Raw genomic sequence first — 19,545 nt, 5'->3', positions numbered from 1 at the left:
TTTGTACCAGGACAGGCATAAAATTTCAAGTGCGACCACCTCATGTGTTTGTTTCTCCTGGTGAAGTCTGATAATCAGCTGGGCATTTGCCATCATGAGAACAAAAATATTCAGATTATATGACAAGTATCCAAGTAACCATGTTCTGATGGTAACACGTCTGTGCAGATGATGAATCCCCAGTGTCTTTTTTCTGAACGAGTCCCCCACCCTCTTCCAGTGGGGGTTGCAGGGGAAGGCTAATGATCTCTGGAGAAGAAAGAGACGAAGGTTTTTTCCTGGGAAGGCTTATTTGGATTGGCCTCCTAATAAAACAGGAAATAGATACAGACTGTCCCCCAGACCTCCAGGGAGTCTCAGCCTGCTCCTGATCAACAAGATAACTGAATGCTGCCTCCTCTGGGGCTCCCACAAGCTCCTCCTTTCCACCTGCTCCTGATGTCTCACTTTCCCTGTTCATAAGGCCCTTCCACTCCTGCCACCTGCTGAATTCTTTAGAGATACTCCTCTTCCTCAAGCTCATCTCACTTTCCCGGTCACAACGGATTGCTCTCTCATGCTCCTTTTGCCCTCCATACCTCTTTCAGATCCAGACTGATTATGAGTGATGATGCCTTGTATACAGAAATCTGTGTGTCCTTAGCCCTGTGAGGACACCCTGTGGGACAGAAAACACTTGCTTCTAGGGAAACCAGTCTAAGAGGCACAGATGCGTACTCGTGTAACCATGTGTGGGTGCATGTACACACACAGACAGAAGAACAATGCCAGTGGGATAATAAGTACCAAAAATTTGGTGGAATAGTACTATCAAGAAAGTTCTGTGATTACTATACATATATAGTATACTATATATAGTACATCTTATGCATATATGGTTTTATGTTGCTAATTAGAGCCACATTCTAGTAGAAGGGACATTTCACGCCTGGCCTTCAGAGACAGGCGGGACCATCTTTGCCTTAAAAAGGGTCAACCCCACACTGGCTGCTGGAGTTTATTCAAAAAAATGAACAATGAGTCTTCTCCCTAACTCCCTGGTGACGATTTCTTCTCTGAAGAATAGAAATCATTTGCCATCTAAGAGCCTAGATGAGTGAAAGAGAATGAAGATGATAGTGAACCATTATTTGCAGGGAAACAGGTACCACGGAAAAGGCACCTAACCTGGAGAAAAAAACCTGCCTGGGAATTCCTCAGGCTTACAGGAAATACTTGTGGGTTTTGTTCTCCTACTTGCTTAGTTCCTTCCAAAGTCTCAGTCTCACCTTCTCGGATTGGGAGTTTAGCACAGTGCAATGATGCAGGACCAAGGAAAGTCAAATACCATGTTAAACACAGGACCTGAGGGCACACCCAGCCCCATCAGCTGTGAGGTCCCCCGCTGTGTTGCCAAGCAACCAACTGCTACAGCCGGAGCAGAAGGTGGGTGGGATGAGGAAGGAAAAGTACCTGGATCAGGACAAGGAAAAACATTGAGTGGGCGGGGCTTTTCAAGTGTCTACGCTTTAAAATTTACATCATCTTCAAAACTGTAGGTGTGTTTCGGGGACCTGAGTTGTGTTTACCTTGGCTTCCTTCCCAAAGTTGACTACGTTGGCAACAGGTTTTCTACAAGGAGCTGGCGCTGCTCCACATCTCCATCCCTTCTGCCCTCCCCTCTGCTTCCAGTAGCCATCTTCCCGGTTTCGGGGGCGTCCCGGAATAAACTCAGGGTAATGGCCCTTTAAACATGACCTGCGGAGGCCTACGAAGCTAAACCTGACGTGGAATCAAATAAGCGGCGTCAGACACGTGGTACAAGGAGGCGTTCATCTTGGAACCGGGCAAGGGGTTTTTCCGCTTTGGTCTATACATTTTTAATATGATGTTATGAAAGTATCCACTTTTGTTTGCCCTTTGTAAATTGCTTTTCCAATCCCCTCGTGAAGACTCTGCTCTCGAATAAGGATGAGTTCAAAACCACACTTCTGTCCGCAACTCTTATGCCCATATTAAAAATGGCCGCGCCGTCCACAACGATAGTTGCTCTGCTAACTAGACCCGGGCGGAAACAGTAAGTAGGTAGATGCAGTGAGGCAGAACCAAGGTTGACTTTACTGAGGCTCCTGAGAGTTCCCAGGGCGGCTCAGGTTGGAGTTGTTGGTTTTGCTCAGGCCAGTGTCGGAAAACTCAGCCTGTGGGGAGCGGCCACTTCTTACTGCTAGGGACCGTTAGCTAAGGAGGCGGCCGAGAGGGCCGCCTGGCCAGTTACCATGTGGGCCTTCCCGGAGTTGCCGATGCCGCTGTTGGTGAATTTGATCGGCTCGCTGCTGGGATTTGTGGCCACACTCACCCTCATCCCTGCCTTCCGTGGCCACTTCATCGCCGCGCGTCTCTGCGGCCAGGATCTCAACAAATCCAACCGGCAGCAAATGTGAGGGGCCGCGCGCTAGTCTGGGGACGGGAGCTGGGGAAGGGTTGGGTAGGGCAGAGGTGCCGAGTGGAATGCTTGCTTGCGCGCGGAGAAGCGCGAAGCGCGATCCCAGGAGCCGCCTTGGGACTCTGGGAGGTGGAGGACAGTTCTTGTTACCACGGAGGACTGAGATTCCAGCAATGGGACTTGGGTACCCTTTTCCACCCCCAAGTTAGCTTACTGTAGTGTTCGAACTAGTGAGTGACCACGCCCCCTTTCCTCTTGCCCCCTCCCTCCACCCCGCTTGCTGATGGGCCACAGCCCAGAATCCCAGGGAGTGATCAGCGGTGCTGTTTTCCTTATCATCCTCTTCTGCTTCATCCCTTTCCCTTTCCTGAACTGCTTTGTGGAGGAGCACTGTAAAGCCTTCCCCCACCATGAAGTAAGTGGGTTAGTGAGGGCGGCTGCCTGGGGCTGGGAGCTACCTGGGAGAGTTGGGGTTATTTGGGTTGGGGAGGGTGTGCTGAGAACAAAGGAAAGATGGGAGTTCTTGAAAGGAAAAGCGAAGTGGGAGTAGGTTGGAGCCATGACCTTCCCGAGCCTCCCCCAGTTTGTGGCCCTGATAGGTGCGCTCCTTGCCATCTGCTGCATGATTTTCCTGGGCTTCGCGGATGATGTTTTGAATCTGCGCTGGCGCCATAAGCTGCTGCTGCCCACAGCTGCCTCACTACCTCTCCTCATGGTCTATTTCACCAACTTTGGCAACACGACCATCGTGGTACCCAAGCCCTTCCGCCCAATTCTTGGCCTGCATCTGGACTTGGGTGAGTCCCACCACTACCAACTATATGCTTCTACTTCAGGGCACCCTTGCCCCATGAGATATCCAGCAGAGAATCCTTCCTGGTGTTCCATATTCTCCTCCAAGTATCCCTGTTTTGTCCCTATGTCTCCTTTGGTCCTTCTGTTGGCCCTTCATCCTATATTCTGTCCTCACCACTTTTCTCAGAATATCCTTAAGTCCTCGTTCTATAGATGACACTGCTTATTTTCTTATGGTCTTCTTTCCCCAGGAATCCTGTACTATGTCTACATGGGGCTGCTGGCAGTGTTCTGTACCAATGCCATCAATATTCTAGCAGGAATTAATGGCCTAGAGGCTGGCCAGTCGCTAGTCATTTCTGCTTCCATCATTGTCTTCAACCTGGTAGAGCTGGAAGGTAGGTGGGATTGGAGGTCAGAAGAGAAGTCTGAGTGTTGCCAATTTGTGGCTTTAGGGAATTCAGGAAAAAAGAAGTGAGTAGTTATAAGAAATAAGATAAGCAATAGCAAGTAAGACTTATTAAATGTGCGAAAGAAAAATAGCAGTTTTGTGATTTATAAAGGGATTGCCACTAATTGGTAGGCCATTTCTTCCTATTGAACAAAAACAGTTTTATAGACTTCCAAAATCAGACAGGCTCACTCTGTGACTATGATAGAGTAGGACAAAAACCAGACCCTTTTATAACCATGTCTGAGAAGCACAGATAAAACACCTCCACAAAAACACGGTGCATGTCACAAAAATGACCAAGATTCCCTCTCTTTTGGCTAACATGAATGATTTTTATTTGCTTTTTAGGGCTGCACATATGGCCCATGGAAGTTCCCAGGCTAGGAGTCAAATAGGAGCTGCAGCTGTTGGCCTACACTACAGCCACAGCAATGCAGGTTCCTAGCCGCATCTGCAACCTGCACTTTGACTCACCAGATCCTTAACCCACTGAGTGAGGCCAGGGATCAAACCTTCATCTTCATTTTTACTAGTCAGGTTCATTACCACTGAGCTACAACGGGAACTCTCTACTTCTTTTTTTTTTTGTCTTTTTGCCTTTTCTAGGGCCACTCTCGCAGCATATGTAAGTTCCCAGGCTAGAGGTCTAATCAGAGCTGTAGCCACTGGCCTACGCCAGAGCTACATCAATGCGGGATCCAAGCTGTGTCTGCGACCCACACCATAGCTCATGGCAACGCCAGATCCTTAACCCACTGAGCAAGGCTAGTGATTCAACCCACAACCTCATGGTTCCTAGTCGAATTCGTTAACCACTGTGACACAACGGAAAGTCCGGGAACTCTCTACTTCTTAGATACAAAGATGCTCAGGAGTTCCCTCATGTCTCACTGATTTAAGGATCCAGCATTGTCATTGGCTCTGGTTACAGCTGTGGTGCAGGTTTGATCTCTGGCCTGGGAACTTCTGCATACTAGGGTGTGGCCAAAAAAACCAAACCAAACCAAACAAAAAATTAAGATGCTCAGTTATAGCATTACCCCTGCTGATAGCACCTAGCCCAAGGTAAAATTCAGGTTCCTTGCATCATCCCTAGAATTAAATAAAACAAATTCTATAACAAGTCCTCCTAACACCTCCTTGGTGTGTGGGTTCCAAAGTCCCCCTTGTTACCTGGCTTTGAGTATAGATATAGTTCTGGTGATCTTTGGCTGATGGACATCAGTAAGTGCTTACTGAAGCTCAGCACTTGAGAAGGGTTATCCTACTTTACACTTGTAACAGCTCTATGTGGCAGGTATTTTTTCTTTTCTTTCTTTCCTTTTTTTTTTTCATGCCTGCACCTGTGGCATATGTAAGTTTCCCAGGCCAGGGATTGAATCCCAGCCACAGCTGCAACCTGTGCCCAGATGTGACAACACCGATCCTTTAACCCACTGCTCCAAGCCTGGGGTTGAACACTCGCCCCTATAGCGACCTGAGCACTGCAGTCGGTTGTTGTTTGTTTGTTTGTTTTTGTTTTTTTCAGAGCCACATCTGTGGTATATGGAAGTTCCCAGGCTAGAGGTTGAATCGGAGCTGCAGCTGCCTGCCTTTGCAACACGGGATCTAAGCCGCATCTGCAACCTACGCCACAGCTGACCACAATGCCAGATCCTTAACTCAGTGAGCGAGGCCAGGAATTAAACCTGCCTCCTCATGAATACTATTTGGGTTCGTAACCCGCTAAGCCATGACGGGAACTCCCTGCAGTCAGATTCTTTACCCACTGCACCACAGCAAGAACTCCGTGGCAGGTGTTTTCATCAACTTTTTTTTCACAGATAGGAAATTGAGGCTCCAAGAAGTTAAAAGTGTTATGACCAAGGTCACACAGTTTGGAAGTAAAGCTGGTGTTCAGGAGTTCCCATCGTGGCTCAGCAGTTAACAAGCCCGACTAGTATCCATGAGGATGTGGGTTCAATCCCTGCCCTCACTCAGTGGGTTAAGGATCTGGTGTTCCTGTGAGCTGTGGTGTAGGTCACAGATGTGGCTTAGATCTGACATTGCTGTGGCTGTGATGTAGGCCGGCGGCTCCAGCTCCAGTTGCACCCCTAGTCCAGAAACCTCCATATGCCTCGGGTGTGGCCCTAAAAAGCCAAAAAAAACCCAAAAAAAACAAAAGCTGGTATTCAAACCGAGGTCGGAATGGTCTAAACCAAACGTATACAGTAACAAGTTTAGGAAGCCTTCATGAAAGAGTTACAATATTACAAATTGCCTGGGTGACAAAAAAGGGGTAGTGAGTTCTTCAGACTTGGAAGAGGTGGACAGTACAGCTTAGGCCAGAATTTAGGGGCAGACGAAAACAGGAGCCAGCTGTGCAGTCGAAGTGGCTATCAACATTTCCTTCTTTTCCCCCTGCTTCTAAAGGTGATTATCGGGATGATCACGTCTTTTCCCTCTACTTCATGATACCTTTTTTCTTCACCACTTTGGGATTGCTCTACCATAACTGGTAAGTAGCCCTGTGGATAGGGTGACAGCTGTTTGAACAAGTGGCCAGTATGGTCCTGATTGTGGCCTGTCTTCTGATGGAGAGGCTAAACTTGTGCATCCCTGTATTGAGTGTTTTCTGGGTTTTCAGTTGGTAATATTCTTAAACCTTATTCTCTCCCCAGCAATAGCTGGGGCCAGGTGCTCTGGGGCCCCAAGAATAGTTGGAATCAGAACCTTGGGTCCTGGAATGCTGCTGGGAGAGCTAGCATCTCCTCTAAGCCAGAACTAGGGTTGGGGTTAACCCAGAGCCCAGGGTGTGCAATGTGAGAGAAAGGATTAGTTCTGCTTCTGGCCACTGGCTAAGATCCCCTCCCCCCCACAGGTACCCATCCCGGGTGTTTGTGGGAGATACCTTCTGCTACTTTGCTGGCATGACCTTTGCCGTGGTGGGCATCTTGGGACACTTCAGCAAGACTATGCTACTCTTCTTCATGCCTCAGGTGTTCAACTTCCTCTACTCACTGCCTCAGCTCCTGCATATCATCCCCTGCCCGCGCCACCGTATGCCCAGGTAACTGCTTCGGGACTTGAAAGGCTTTTTCACTTGGGATGCCTTAGACATTTGCTGGGCAAAGGGAGTGGGCCTAAAGGAGGGCTAACGCCTTCCACGTGGTCAGCCTTTTATACATTACAGAGCACATTTAGTTACATGATCTCATTTGATGTTCACAGCAGCTCTGATTACAGGGAGCTAACGAGGAGAGCCAGAAATAGATCTTAGGGTGTTTGACTCCACTTTCAGTGCTCTTTTTATTAATTAACCACAGTGAGGAGAGTTCGTTGAGTAGTGGCCCAGTCACATGAAGGTCTCTTCCCCTGCAGACTCAATACCAAGACAGGCAAACTGGAGATGAGCTATTCCAAGTTCAAGACCAAGAGCCTCTCTTTCTTGGGCACCTTTATTCTAAAGGTAACAGGGTAACAAGGAGGTAAGGCTCTAGGCTGCCATTCTGAATTCAGGGAATGGGGAACCTAGGCCTTCATCAGCTCCATGGGGAGCTTGGAAGCATTAAGCAGATCCCCATTCCTGAAGCATGGGTATTAGCTGAAGTCCTCTCCACTTCTGGTCCCTCCAGGTAGCAGAGAGCCTCCGGCTAGTGACCGTGCGCCAGAGTGAGAATGAGGATGGTGCCTTCACAGAGTGTAACAACATGACCCTCATCAACTTGCTACTCAAAGTCTTTGGGCCCATGCATGAGAGAAATCTCACCCTGTTCCTGCTACTGCTGCAGGTGCAGTGCTGTTGGGAGTGGGGTTTACACCTCCTTCTCTCCCTTTCTCCATGGTTCTGACTCTAGTTTGTTTCTCCTTGCAGGTCGTGGGCAGTGCTGTCACCTTCTCCATTCGTTACCAGCTTGTCCGACTCTTCTATGATGTCTGAGTCGCCTAATCATTGCCTTTTGCTTCATAACCACTAGGGTCCCTGACTCAGGCTCAGCTCTTCTGGACCAAGACTGCCTCCTGGTCCAAGCCTCTCCCACCCTTCATTCTCCAGATTTTGTCCTCAGCATTTCCTTTCCCCTATGATTATTGACATCCTTGGGCCTTTCTTGCCCTCTAGGGCTGTTGATTGAACTTTGCTTATGGCTTTCTTCAACTTGCCACTCTCCCTCTCCATCCCACTTTTGCAGCCACCTAAGCAGGGAATACTGTAGCTTTTATGCAGTTACCCACAACTCTGACACTCAAGGAATATGCTGGGCCTGGGGATAGAACCCTGGCTGCGGATAGGGTCACAGGCTTGAGGATGACTTGACATTTGACTATAATTAAGTATTCTGATGATTCAGAGCAGACTGGGGGGCCAGGTGCTCCCAGTGGCAACAATAAAAAGTTGTTTTTTCTTGTTGTTTCTGTAGGTGTATTTCCTATGTGGGCATTTTAAGGTAGATTGGGAGTGTTGGTGGAGGCATTTCCTCTAAGAGTTTGCCTATCTCTCTGCCTCATCCTTTTTCTTTCAGTACCTCAGGCCACTTCTAGCAAGAAGTGAACACAAAGAACAAACCAGGTAGAACATGTTGAGTAAATACTGAAATCCTGCTGCTCCGTGGCGTAGAGAGCCATAAGATTGGCATTATCTGGTATGGGGTCGAACTTGCAGAGGGTCTCTAATTCCTTCCCTTTTTCATGCCTTTTTTGCCAGATAGGAGGGCGTGACCAGACCTGGGAAGTGAGGCAGAGTAGTCAGTAGTGCTGACCCCTTTTCTTTAAAAACCTTAAGTCCCACACACATTTCCCTGAGATGGCTTCAGACCTCACTGTCTATGTCTTCCGGTTCTGGAGTAGGGCTGTAGTGTTTAAATCTGGCGCGCTTCACATGGATTGGCTACACCGGAGAGTGGTTTGCTGTGGGCTCGCTGCAGCTCCTCCTCGCCTCTTTCCCCGGGCAGAAGGTTTTCAAATTCTACCAATCGGAGGGCGCGTTCTCTCAGCCGGGGCGCGCCACCGATTGGTTAACTGCAGCCAACCGGAGGCGGGTATTAAAGAAAAGAGCCAATCAGGAGGGCGCGGGGGTGTGCCCTGGGGGGCTTATAAGGGCGGCTTCTGGGCGCGCGCGGCACCAGTTGGACTGCGGCGGCGGCTGTTTTTCGTCCCTGCGAGGCGTTCTCCTCAACGTACATCTACCTCACGCAGCATGTCGGGCCGCGGCAAGACCGGCGGCAAGGCCCGCGCCAAGGCCAAGTCTCGCTCATCACGCGCCGGCCTCCAGTTCCCGGTGGGCCGCGTGCACCGCCTGCTGCGCAAGGGCCACTATGCCGAGCGAGTGGGCGCCGGCGCGCCAGTCTACCTGGCGGCGGTGCTCGAGTACCTCACCGCCGAGATCCTGGAGCTGGCGGGCAACGCGGCCCGCGACAACAAGAAGACGCGGATCATCCCTCGCCACCTGCAGTTGGCCATCCGCAACGACGAGGAGCTCAACAAGCTGCTGGGCGGCGTGACGATCGCCCAGGGAGGCGTCCTGCCCAATATCCAGGCCGTGTTGCTGCCCAAGAAGACCAGCGCCACCGTGGGGCCGAAGGCGCCCGCCGGCGGCAAGAAGGCCACCCAGGCCTCGCAGGAGTACTGAGGCCGCCTGCGCCGCCACGGCCGCCGCCCGGTCTTCCCTTCGCCACCACAAAGGCCCTTTTAAGGGCCACCACAGCCCTCACGGAAAGAGCTGGGCCACGACGGGCTCCCGGCCGCGCGCTCGCCCCCTCCCCAGCCTCGCCGCCGCCGCCGCCGCCTGCCCGCCCCTCCCCCGCGCGGCCCGCTCCCGCTGTGGCTCCGCCGAGGACGGCCGTTTGAAAGCCGCTCGGCCCCGGGGTCCAGCTCGTGACTGCTGGCCTGGCCGCAGACGCTGATGGGCTGCGGGGAGGACGCGGCGCCTAATGGAAGGCTGGGCCGGCCGTGCTGACGCAGGGCCGGGGAGCGCGGCGGGAAGGTGAGTGGGTGCAGAGGCCGCCGGCGGGGCCGCGCGCGTTACTCTCCAGCCCGTTGCTCCGGCCGCGACTTCAGACGGAACTCGATTTCGGGCGGCGGCGGAGTCGGTCACATTTGTTCCGGGGCCCCTTTGCTGCCGGGTCCCGGGCCTTGCACGTCCGCGCTCCCTCCATCTCCGCTCGCAGGCCCGTGCGCGTCCGGACGAGACACTTGGCGGTGTGAGCGTCTCCCGCGGTGGCCGGTCCGGGCGGGGTGGGGGCCGCGCCCCCAGGCCCGCTCCCCTCCCGGCGGGCCCACTGGGCAAGCCAAGCACCTAGATACCAGCACTACTAGTCCATTAACCCCCGTCTGGACTGAGCCGCCGTTGGCTTCGGAACTGGAATTTTGCAGCTAACCCATCCGAGACTAGTACTTTAGATATTGGGGAGTTTCAGATGGACTAATTTTGTTTATTAAAGGATTGGTTTTTATATATATGTATATGTATGAGATGTCTCTTCATTTTACAAAAGGGTTGTAGGATCGCTGACCTGTAGACTTCTAAAGGCAGTGGGGGAGGGGGGATATGAGTCAAGGCTGCACCGTAAACGGGACAAGTCACAGATTATTACAAGATTATGATGTTTCCTGGGAGACAATTTATTCCGTTGGAAAATGAGAAGTATTGAGACTGAAACAGCATGTTCCAGAAGAACCTGGACAAGGGTCCCAGCCTCTGAGGTATGGAATAAAAGGTTTTGTGTGTGTTACCTTTCCTGCAACCCCGCTAGAATCAAAATCTAGTTCAAATCTGGTTTATTAGTAGAGGTGGTTACATTCAAAGGCTGTGGCTTAATTAGAGGATTTTCTCTAGAAGTGAAGCCCCAACGTACTGAGGAGGCAAGGCAGTCAACAAGGCCTCAAAGTGAGACAAGATTCTGGAAGTGTCTGCCCCTGCAGTTCAATCTCCTGGGGTAATCACTCCCTGAATAGCAGTGAGAATGGGGCACTGAGGCCCTGGGCAGCAGTAACCCAGGCACCTGTGCCCCGCAGACCAGTTAGTGGGCATCATTGAGTTGCCGTGCAACATCCAGGATGTTCTTGGCACCTTTGTTCAGCAGCAAGGTGGCCAGGCTGATGCCCAGGTTCTCAGCAGCCAGTTGGGCTTCTCGAGGAATATTCCGGGCAGTGATGCCCACAAGCTGTGGGTCATCCTCAGGGCCATCTTCGTGCTGTGTGAGGGGAGGAGGTAGGATTTGGTGAGCACAAAACTGGAGGTAACGAAAGTGTTTCTTACCCTCTCCCTCACTCTCTAGCCCTGGCACCTGAGCAGGGACATGGATGGTGGCCTGCATAGTCTCTTGCATGCTCTCTGCACCATTCAGACTCCAGACTCCTCCAGTCAGGTAGAGCTGGAAAAGAAAAGTTACCTCAGCGTATGGTGAAAGGGAACTATTTTGAAACCTCGGCTCTTGCTGGCAGCTCAGAATGCACAGGAGAAATGCCAGAGTCCCGTCCCGTCCCATCCTGTCCTGCCCCTCCCACCCATCTTCCCCTGCTTACTTGCCCATCCTTCATAGCTGTATGCACTGCTACTGGCACACTGCAGCCTCCTTCCTGCAATGAAAAGTTCTCCCTGTGAGCCCCAAGGATCCTTAACATCCCCCTGTAGCCAGAGCCCGCAGAGATACACAGATCCCTCTGAGGACGTAACTGAAAAAGGCAGGGTCCCAGACCTGGGTCCTGCCCATACATTCAATAATAAGTTACCACTAAATACAAGGCATTAGTTTGAGAAATCTCCCCACAACCCTTCCAGATCCCCAGATCCCCACCCCTCCACAAGAGCACAGGCCCTACCAGGTGCCTCAGGAAGGCGCGTTCAGCAATGCAGCGAAGCAGAGTCTCAGGATCATGCAACACACCCACCAGATCCAGGATGTCCTGGTCCTTGGCTCGGACTTCCACGCCCAGGGCCCCCTGATGGAAAAACAGCCGAAGATGTCAGGCCTCATCTTTTCCCCAACAATGCAGCTAAGGATGGGAACCAGCCTACCTCCACCTGCTCCCAAGGCCTTTTGGGCCAGGAGCCTCCTAAGGCCTGCCCCTCCCTAGGAGTGTTGTTCTTGGTTGAGAACAAAGGAAAGGAACACATCAATACTCAGCTTCCCTGGTCAAACATACCTGACCCACAGCATACATACACTCCTCAGGGTGCAGGATCTGTGCGGGCAGAAGAGGCAGTCAGAAGGGTAGCGGTGGGGGTGGCTAAAAGCACATGGCGGTGAGATGGGGCTTCCCTAGCATATAGAAAGCCTGGGTAGGCAAGAGTGGGAGTCAGGCCTCTGATCCCCAGTCTTCCCAAACTGGGATTCTTTTCCAGCTTGCAATGTTAGAGGTAGGTGTTCAAAAAGAGAATACAGGCAGGAAGGAGATGAAGACCAACTGGGGAGGGAAGAGGGGCAGGCCCTACCTGTCCCACCCGGTTCTGCCACCCCATGCGCTGCAGGCCAGCTGCAGCCAGGATGATGGCACTGAACTCCTGCAGCTCATCCAGCTTCCGAAGCCGTGTGTTGAGGTTTCCCCGCTGAGAAGAGATGCTGAGGACCACAAGCGCTGAACAGCATAGCTTCATGCTTTCCCTCTGCCCAAGGCCCTCTATCTGCTAACTTCTCACCTTTCAGTTCTCACCTTAATAGCAACAGCTAACTCATCTCATACTTACTACATGCCAGACACTGCTCTAAAGTGTTTTCTATATGTCAATTCATTTAACTTTCACAACCCTATGAGGTAGGTAGTACTACTGTTATCTCCATTCCACAAATGAGGAAAATGATAGGTTTTTTGGGGGTTTTTTTTTTTTTTTTTTTTTTTTGGTCTTTTCAGGGTGGCACCTGCGGCATCTGGAGGTTCCCAGGCTACGGGTCCAATCAGAGCTGCAGCTGCTGGCCACAGCCACAGCCACAGCCACATCAGATCCGAGCCTCATCTGCAACCTACATCACAGCTCGCAGCAACACTGGATCCTTAACCCACTGAGGCCAGGGATCAAACCCATGTCCTCATGGATACTAGCTGGGTTCATTACCACTGAGCTACAATGGGAACTCCCTAGAGAGGTTTTAAGTTATTTAATAACTTGCCCAATGTTATAAGACCTCAGAGTCTTCCCTGACCCCCAAATGTGGTTGGGCTTTTTTTGGGGTTTTTTTTTTTTTTAAGCCACACCCACTGCATGTGGAAGTTCTGGGCCAGGAATCCAACCAGTGCCACAGCAGTAATCAGCCGCAGCAGTGACAACACCAGATCCTGAACCCACTGAGCCACCAGGGAATTCCCAAGCCTGCGTTTAGATGTTCCAGCTAGAAGCTTCCAGAGAACTCCCTACTTGCGCATTGGACACTTAGCAAATGCTATTTTGAAAATTAATTTTAACATTATAAAAGTTAAAACAATAGGAGTTCCCATCGTGGCACAGTGGTTAACGAATCCGACTAGGAACCATGAGGTTGCGGGTTCGGTCCCTGCCCTTGCTCAGTGGGTTAACGATCCGGCGTTGCCGTGAGCTGTGGTGTAGGTTGCAGATGCAGCTCGGATCCTGCGTTGCTGTGGCTCTTCGTAGGCCGGTGGCTACAGCTCCGATTTGACCCCTAGCCTGGGAACCTCCATATGCCGCGGGAGCAGCCCAAAGAAATAGCAAAGAGACAAAAAAAATAAATTAAAAAAAAAAAAACAATATAGTGGAGGATAAAGTAAAAATGGGGAGTTCCTGTCGTGGCTCAGTGGTTAAGGAACCTGACTAGGAACCATGAGGTTTCAGTTCGATCCCTGGCCTTGCTCAGTGGGTTAAGGATCTGGTGTTGCCGTGAGCAGTGGTATAGGTCAAAGACGTGGCTCGGATCCCACGTTGCTGTGGCTCTGGTGTAGGCTGGAGGCTACAGCTCCAATTCGACCCCTAGCCTGGGAACCTCCATATGCTGCAGGAGCAACCCCAGAAAAGGCAAAAAGACAAAAAAAAAAAAAAAAATGGAAGTACCCTCCAACACTCCTGCCCCAAAGTAATCATTGTTCACTCTCACTCTGTGTTATCAAGGTCTGGTTATCTTTCTCCAGAAATAAAATGTAAACTCTGTATAAGCAGGGGCAATACTGATCTTGCTCATCATTAGCCCCAGCGCCAGGCACTTCCCTGGGGCTAAGAAAACGTGAAAGGATTACGAATGGATGGATGGAAGGGAGGACAGGGAGTCCACTGCCATCCATGGTCTACTTCCTCTGGAAGCCCCTTCCACTCTCAAAACTCCCAGGGCCTTCTGGACCTCATTTTCCTTCTGGGCTGCTGCCTCCTCTCTCCTCTAAAAGGATACTATACTCTTGAACTCCAGATGTGGGAACTTTCTCTGAAGCTGGGCCGCTCTCCGCAGGGAGCTGGTTCCTACCACACTGCTCAGAGAGATGATTTAAAATGAGATTTAACCCTAGGCAGGCACTGTTCCTTTCCTCCTCCCACCCCTCCAGCTTCTGTGCATTTCTCACCAAGATGCCTACCAAGGCCCCACTCACCTCTTCTCTGGCAAGGTTTCTAGGGTCTTCCCGACAAATTTGGGGTGAAAGACAACAGCATCATAGGGGCACTCTCGCCTGGGGGTGGAGGAAGGGTCACAGAATGGGGGCGAGATCTCAGTTGAGGTCACTTCAAGGCTCTCTCAGTAGTCAATTAACTGGCATTTTCTGAGTTTCCTATCATTCTTGACATTCTTCAGGGTAGGGGAGACAGCCTTGGGGCAGAGGGCCAAGTCCCAAAGGGAAAAGCCAAGGTTAACATGATTCCTAGCCCATGCCCAGGCCCCCTGACTCGCAGGACTCATACTTGCAGACGGCTCCAATGGTGAAGCCAGGAGGAAGCACCGTGGGCAGGTCCTTGAGGGAATGAACAACCAGGTCCACTCTGGAGAGATGGAGAGAGGCAAGGAAAAGAAATCTAGTCGGCAGGCCCCTGGCCCTTCTCCACCCATTCCTGCCTCTTGTCAGTGGCAGAGCCTAGTGCAGTTCAGGAAGCAGGCCTTTCTAAGACTTTGGGGCCCTGAGATCCATTCCCCTCCTATCTTCCCTTTCGCTCACATCCCCTAGCCAGTCCTGCACCCCAGGCAGCCGGATGGCTCAGAACCAGGAGACTCTCCTTTTCTGAGGCCTGAAAAACTCACATATGAGCCCCTCTCTATAGAGTATCCAAGCATTTAAGCCCAACAGTCTAGCTGGTACCCAAGTCTGATGCACACTGGGGTCCTAGCAAGGGCCAGGAAGGGTATCTGGCTCCCCTCTTTCACCTACTCATTCCTCTCCAGCGCGTGTTCCAGCTCCTTGGTAAACAGGCTCTTCTCTCCAATCTGTCAGGCAAGAAAGAGCCTTAGATCGAATCTTTTGGGGGAAAGAAAGTGAGGGGAGGGAGGACTGGATGGAAAATATTGTTACCTTAGAAAGTGCAGTGTCGAGAATCTTGTCCCCTGTGGTGGACATAGCAACTGAGGAGAGAGTCAACCAATCAGATGCCCAGCAATCAGCATTTATTGAGCCCCTACTGAGCCCAGCAAAGTGCTAATTCACAGTGGATACAGGGGCACACAGACCCCAGTCCCTACCCTCTGGGAATGTACCATCCAGGAGGAAGACCAGATACGCTCATAAAAAGACCCAAAGCAGAGGATGTTAAATGCCAGGCTAGCCCAGGTAGTCAGAGCTGGAGGAAGAAAGGGCCCTCCAAACTGGGGACAGCCAAGAATTCTCAGAGGCAATGGGACCAGGCTTTGGTCCAAGGCAAAGCCAAAAGCCCTGTGTTCTCTCCTCCAGGGGATAAAGGCATGCCATTAGCTTCCATTCCTGTCCAGAAAACTTACTGATTTCAAACTGCAGGCCTGGGTATAAGGCTTTCAGCGTTGCCACCACACTGTCCGTTTGTATGCGGGCCAGCTAGGGGTAAAAATTCAGTTTAGTCCTGTCCTCTGGTCACTGCCCTAGGCTAGGACCCTCACAGGGTCAGGGAGAGCCTTGAAGGGATTGGAATTCAGAGAGGGGGTTATATGCCCACCTAGGAAAGAGGGGGGCCTGGCCGGGGAGTCCTCTGTACTCCAACCACCTCCCCAGCCCAGGGACTAGCTCTTCACAGAATGCAATCTGCAATTCTGTATAGAATTTCATACCCAGTGGCCCCATTTCCCCCAACCCTGAGCTGCTGGGAACCCTCTGGGCCCCCCAATTGATAATGCTGGTAACACAGAACTCCTCTGATAAACCTCTTCCACCCTGGCACCTGCACTCACCTGGCTTTTGCGGGTACCCACACGAATCACTCTCATCTTTGGGCTGTTTTCTTCCTGCAGAAAAAGCCCCCAGGTCACAGTCCCCGCTATTCTTCATGTTCCTCAACATGTTGTCCAAGAACCAGAATCACTGGCTTGGAAGGAAGGAACTTCAGCCCCTGGCCTGTGGCCAGCTGAGCCCCAGAGTGGGGAACCCCCCAGCCCACCAAGACTGGCCCTTTTACCCTCTCCACTACCTTCTGCTTCCTCACGGATCCAGAGAAGCAGGAAGAGACCAGAGAGAAGTGGCAGGAGGACCCACTGTTGCTGTTGCTGCAGTGACCAGATCACAGCTCTGAAGCCCATCCCAGCTAAGGCAATGGAGGTGCTGCCCTCAGCCAGGTGGAGAGAGAGATAAGGCCCATCAGCCTGGCCCCAGAGAAGGTGGGGCCTGCAGCAGGCAGGGGCAGGGCAGCTGGGGCCACACAGGGGAACCTGCGCTGAGTCATTGAGGGTAAGTTCAGCATCCATAAGAGAGTGGTACTGAAGAAAGTTTCAGTGCCACTTAGATGCAGACCAGCCACCCCACAGCTGCCATAATATGGATCCCATAATCTGGTTGGAACGCATAAGGACAGGGGTCAACAGATTGATGTATACTCCTGCTCAGCCTCTTGGCTGGGTGACCTTGAACACATCATGTCATTTGTTCATCTATAAACCTATTTGTTCACCTATGAAATGAAAAAGTTCGCACTCAACTATCTTCTGACCACTTTTTTTTTTTTTTAGAGCCGCACCCACAGCATATGGAGGTTCCCAGGCTAGGGGTGGAACGGGAGCTATAGCTGCCAGCCTATGCCACAGCCACAGCAATGTGTAATCTGAGCTGCGTCTGTGACCTACACCACAGCTCACAGCAACGCCGGATCCTTAACTCACTGAGTGAGGCCAGGGATTGAACCCACGACCTCACAGTTCCTAGTCAGATTCGTTTCTGCTGTGTCAGGACGGGAACTCCACTTCTGCCTATTCTATATGACCAAGAGACTGAGCTGCCTAATGTCCATTCACCTTGAGTTCGGCCTCTGGTTTCACCAAAAAAGAAACATTGGGAAGTCAGAGACCAAGCCAAGAATTTAAAATGGATATGCCTCTTCTTCTTGCAAGGGCACCTTGGACAATGGTATTCAGTGCCAAACAGGTAGAACTCAGTTCTCCAGTCTGAGATGCTATTTCTTCCTAGATCAGACAGTAGCCATCAATTTTCTCTATTCTGGGATCTTCATCCTATGGAGTTCTTCTGCAGTAGGCGCTTCTGTTGCTGGAGAAGGTGACAGCTGGCAGCTCTTGGACTCTATAGTCTAACTCATGGTTATCACTTCTCCAATAAATAAAACCTAGGGGACCCTGAGCAAACTAGGCTAGGCCTAAAATGCTAAAAATTCTGGGCTACAGGGAGCCCATAAAGAATCCAAAGTCCTAGAAACTGCTAGGTTTAAACAGTCCCTTAATTTCTCTGATTTTTGTTTTTTTGCTTTTTTAGGGCTGCACCTGCAGCATATGGAAGTTCCCAGGCTAGGGGTCAAATCAGAGCTACAGCTGCTGGCTTATACCACAGCCATAGCAACAGCAACTCAGGATCCAAGCCTCATCAGCAACCTACACCACAGCTCTACAACACTGGATCCTTAACCCACTGAGCAAGGCCAGGGATCCAACCCGCATCCTCATGGACACTAGTTGGGTTCTTAACCGTTTGAGCCATGACAGGAACTCCTGATTTCTTTGATTCTGTACAGCATGTTCAAGTCAAATTGTTCCAATGAAACTTACCTAGTGAGCATGTATATGCTAGAACTATTGTTTTTAATCTTCATAACAACCTCTGAGGTAAACAGGGCAAGCATCTCTGGGAATATGTTACAGAAGCAAAGATTGGCTCTGAGGAGCCCAGCGATCTGCTCAGGGTCACATGCTTAATCATGGGCAGAGAGCTGAAACTAGAATCCAGACCTTACTACACCTAGTCCAGCACTCAGGAATGTCTGCAATGGCAAAGAATACTGCTACCAGCAGGTAGGACAGGGAGAGATAAGCTGCTAGCCCACCCCTTTCTTATCTCAGGTTGAGGTGGGCCTCCACAGGCGCCAGCCAGTTTGCCTCTGCACAAGCCCAGTGGTGGCACCAGAGGTTGGGAATAAGAAGATCCAAGGGAGCTCCCACCTCCTTACATTGTAGTAACCTACGATGTGTCATGGATCGGGACTTTGAGAGTAGGCTGGGGCAGGGTGAACGTGAAAAGAGAAAAAGAGAAGGTGCACTTCTAAGACGTTTGTGTGCAGATTTCAGATTTCAGGGTATGCTCTCTTCTCTGGATTCAAAGTGGAACATCTTCCCAAAGTGGGTGAATCCCGCCTCGGACCTGTCTCACGTGAAAAGATCCAGGGAGGACAGCACCCTGTCTCGTGCAGACGAAGTTTCCTGGGTTGGGTAACTAAATCTAGAGCCCGAGGTTGCCAAACCTGATGGAATCCCATCCAGATCGCTGCGGGAACGGAGTTCCGTTCGAGACAATCTCTCTTTTAGGCCCGCCCCGATCAGCAGTGATTTCCCCCGCTAAAGGCAACCCAGCCGCTGGCCCTTTAAAAACTGTTCGAATCAGAAAAAAAAAGAGAGAGAGATAATCGACCCGACCAATAGACGACAGAGGTGGCAACTTGGGGCCAATCGTTGCACCGCTAGTGCGGAAGCCCGAACTTGCGAGGGTCACCGGCTCAGGACTCACCGCCGTTGCGGCTGCGTTGCCGTTACCAGACATGGCCGTGCGCGGGAAGTAGGCCGGGAGCTGCCGCCAAGGGTCCCCTAAGGTCCGCGGAAGCCGAAGGTCCCGGCTGGCGGACACTGGGCACACACAGGGATCAAGCTCCTTCTGCAACCACACACTCCCGGCGCTAAGGCCTACGTAACTTCCGGTATCGCCCCCTAGGGCGGGGCCTCCCCTGGGCGCGAATTAGAAGGGTTGCAGCAGAAAAGACCATACCTTGGGTTACCGCCCCTACTCTACCAGGCTGGCCCCCGTGTCTTCCTCGTTTGAGACCTAGGTCCACCAACAGTTCGTTTCTGCTTTCGCCTAGACCTCGTTGTGAGCCAGGAACACCGATGGTCACGGGTTAAGATATGCTCCCTAAATGTAGCCACAAAATTAGTTCTTTGAGTACCTCCTACCACCACCCAAAGGGATCAGTTAAGCCAAAGGTAGGCGGACCGAGAGGAGGATTTTAACCCTACAATGCTGCGTTGGAAGTAAAGGCTCCTTGAACAATTTATGAGGCCCCTAAGCTAGATTCAACAAGGACAAATAAAAGAGGCCTGCTGGAATTCCCGTCATGGCGCAGTGGTTAACGAATCCGACTAGGAACCATGAGGTTGTGGGTTCGGTCCCTGCCCTTGCTCAGTGGGTTAACGACCCGGCGTTGCCGTGAGCTGTGGTGTAGGTTGCAGACGCGGCTCGGATCCCGCATTGCTGTGGCCCTGGCATAGGCCGGTGGCTACAGCTCTGATTCGACCCCTAGCCTGGGAACCTCCATATGCCGCGGGAGCCGCCCAAGAAATACCAAAGAAAAAAAAAAAAGAGG

General features: G+C 51.4%; 3 protein-coding genes across 7 annotated transcripts; 2 read left to right on the top strand and 1 right to left on the bottom strand.

Annotated features, from left to right (window-relative positions):
* Nucleotides 2,024-10,105, top strand: DPAGT1 (dolichyl-phosphate N-acetylglucosaminephosphotransferase 1). The gene is made up of 9 exons (XM_003129927.4): nucleotides 2,024-2,416; nucleotides 2,717-2,837; nucleotides 3,006-3,219; nucleotides 3,469-3,615; nucleotides 6,084-6,168; nucleotides 6,532-6,720; nucleotides 7,032-7,119; nucleotides 7,286-7,441; nucleotides 7,525-10,105. Exons 1-9 carry the CDS (start codon nucleotides 2,256-2,258, stop codon nucleotides 7,588-7,590), a joined length of 1,227 nt encoding a protein of 408 aa, XP_003129975.1. The 5' UTR covers nucleotides 2,024-2,255; the 3' UTR covers nucleotides 7,591-10,105.
* On the top strand, nucleotides 8,435-10,105 carry LOC100522201 (histone H2AX). Its single transcript, XM_003129950.5, has one exon. It carries the CDS (start codon nucleotides 8,452-8,454, stop codon nucleotides 9,274-9,276), a length of 825 nt encoding a protein of 274 aa, XP_003129998.3. The 5' UTR covers nucleotides 8,435-8,451; the 3' UTR covers nucleotides 9,277-10,105.
* HMBS (hydroxymethylbilane synthase) lies at nucleotides 10,248-18,890 on the bottom strand. Of its 5 annotated transcripts, XM_021102146.1 has the most exons (16): nucleotides 18,696-18,890; nucleotides 18,433-18,559; nucleotides 16,165-16,295; nucleotides 15,929-15,982; nucleotides 15,506-15,578; nucleotides 15,084-15,133; nucleotides 14,943-14,998; nucleotides 14,482-14,559; nucleotides 14,175-14,252; nucleotides 13,979-14,054; nucleotides 12,082-12,195; nucleotides 11,793-11,831; nucleotides 11,469-11,588; nucleotides 11,172-11,225; nucleotides 10,934-11,020; nucleotides 10,248-10,840 (listed from the first exon to the last, which is right to left on the bottom strand). In XM_021102146.1, the coding sequence occupies exons 4-16, from the start codon at nucleotides 15,962-15,964 to the stop codon at nucleotides 10,667-10,669; spliced, it is 1,035 nt and encodes a 344-aa protein (XP_020957805.1). In that variant the 5' UTR covers nucleotides 15,965-15,982; nucleotides 16,165-16,295; nucleotides 18,433-18,559; nucleotides 18,696-18,890; the 3' UTR covers nucleotides 10,248-10,666.

The sequence above is a fragment of the Sus scrofa genome, chromosome 9 (assembly GCF_000003025.6).
Source record: "Sus scrofa isolate TJ Tabasco breed Duroc chromosome 9, Sscrofa11.1, whole genome shotgun sequence".
NCBI lineage: Eukaryota > Metazoa > Chordata > Mammalia > Artiodactyla > Suidae > Sus > Sus scrofa.
Note: the sequence above shows the minus strand (reverse complement) of the source record. Positions and strands in the feature narration are given on the sequence as shown.

Bases quoted from the DNA above. Each gene is read 5' to 3' on its own strand.
- DPAGT1 (XM_003129927.4), top strand. From the start codon at position 2,256: ATGTGGGCCTTCCCGGAGTTGCCGATGCCGCTGTTGGTGAATTTGATC. The intron at 3,616-6,083 runs GTAGGTGGGATT...CTGCTTCTAAAG, and splicing joins CAACCTGGTAGAGCTGGAAG to GTGATTATCGGGATGATCAC. The intron at 7,120-7,285 runs GTAACAGGGTAA...TGGTCCCTCCAG, and splicing joins TGGGCACCTTTATTCTAAAG to GTAGCAGAGAGCCTCCGGCT.
- LOC100522201 (XM_003129950.5), top strand. From the start codon at position 8,452: ATGGCTTCAGACCTCACTGTCTATGTCTTCCGGTTCTGGAGTAGGGCT.
- HMBS (XM_021102144.1), bottom strand. The intron at 14,999-15,083 runs GTAACAATATTT...CTTGCCTGACAG, and splicing joins TCGACACTGCACTTTCTAAG to ATTGGAGAGAAGAGCCTGTT. The intron at 11,226-11,468 runs GTAGGGCCTGTG...TTTTCATTGCAG, and splicing joins GCGCCTTCCTGAGGCACCTG to GAAGGAGGCTGCAGTGTGCC.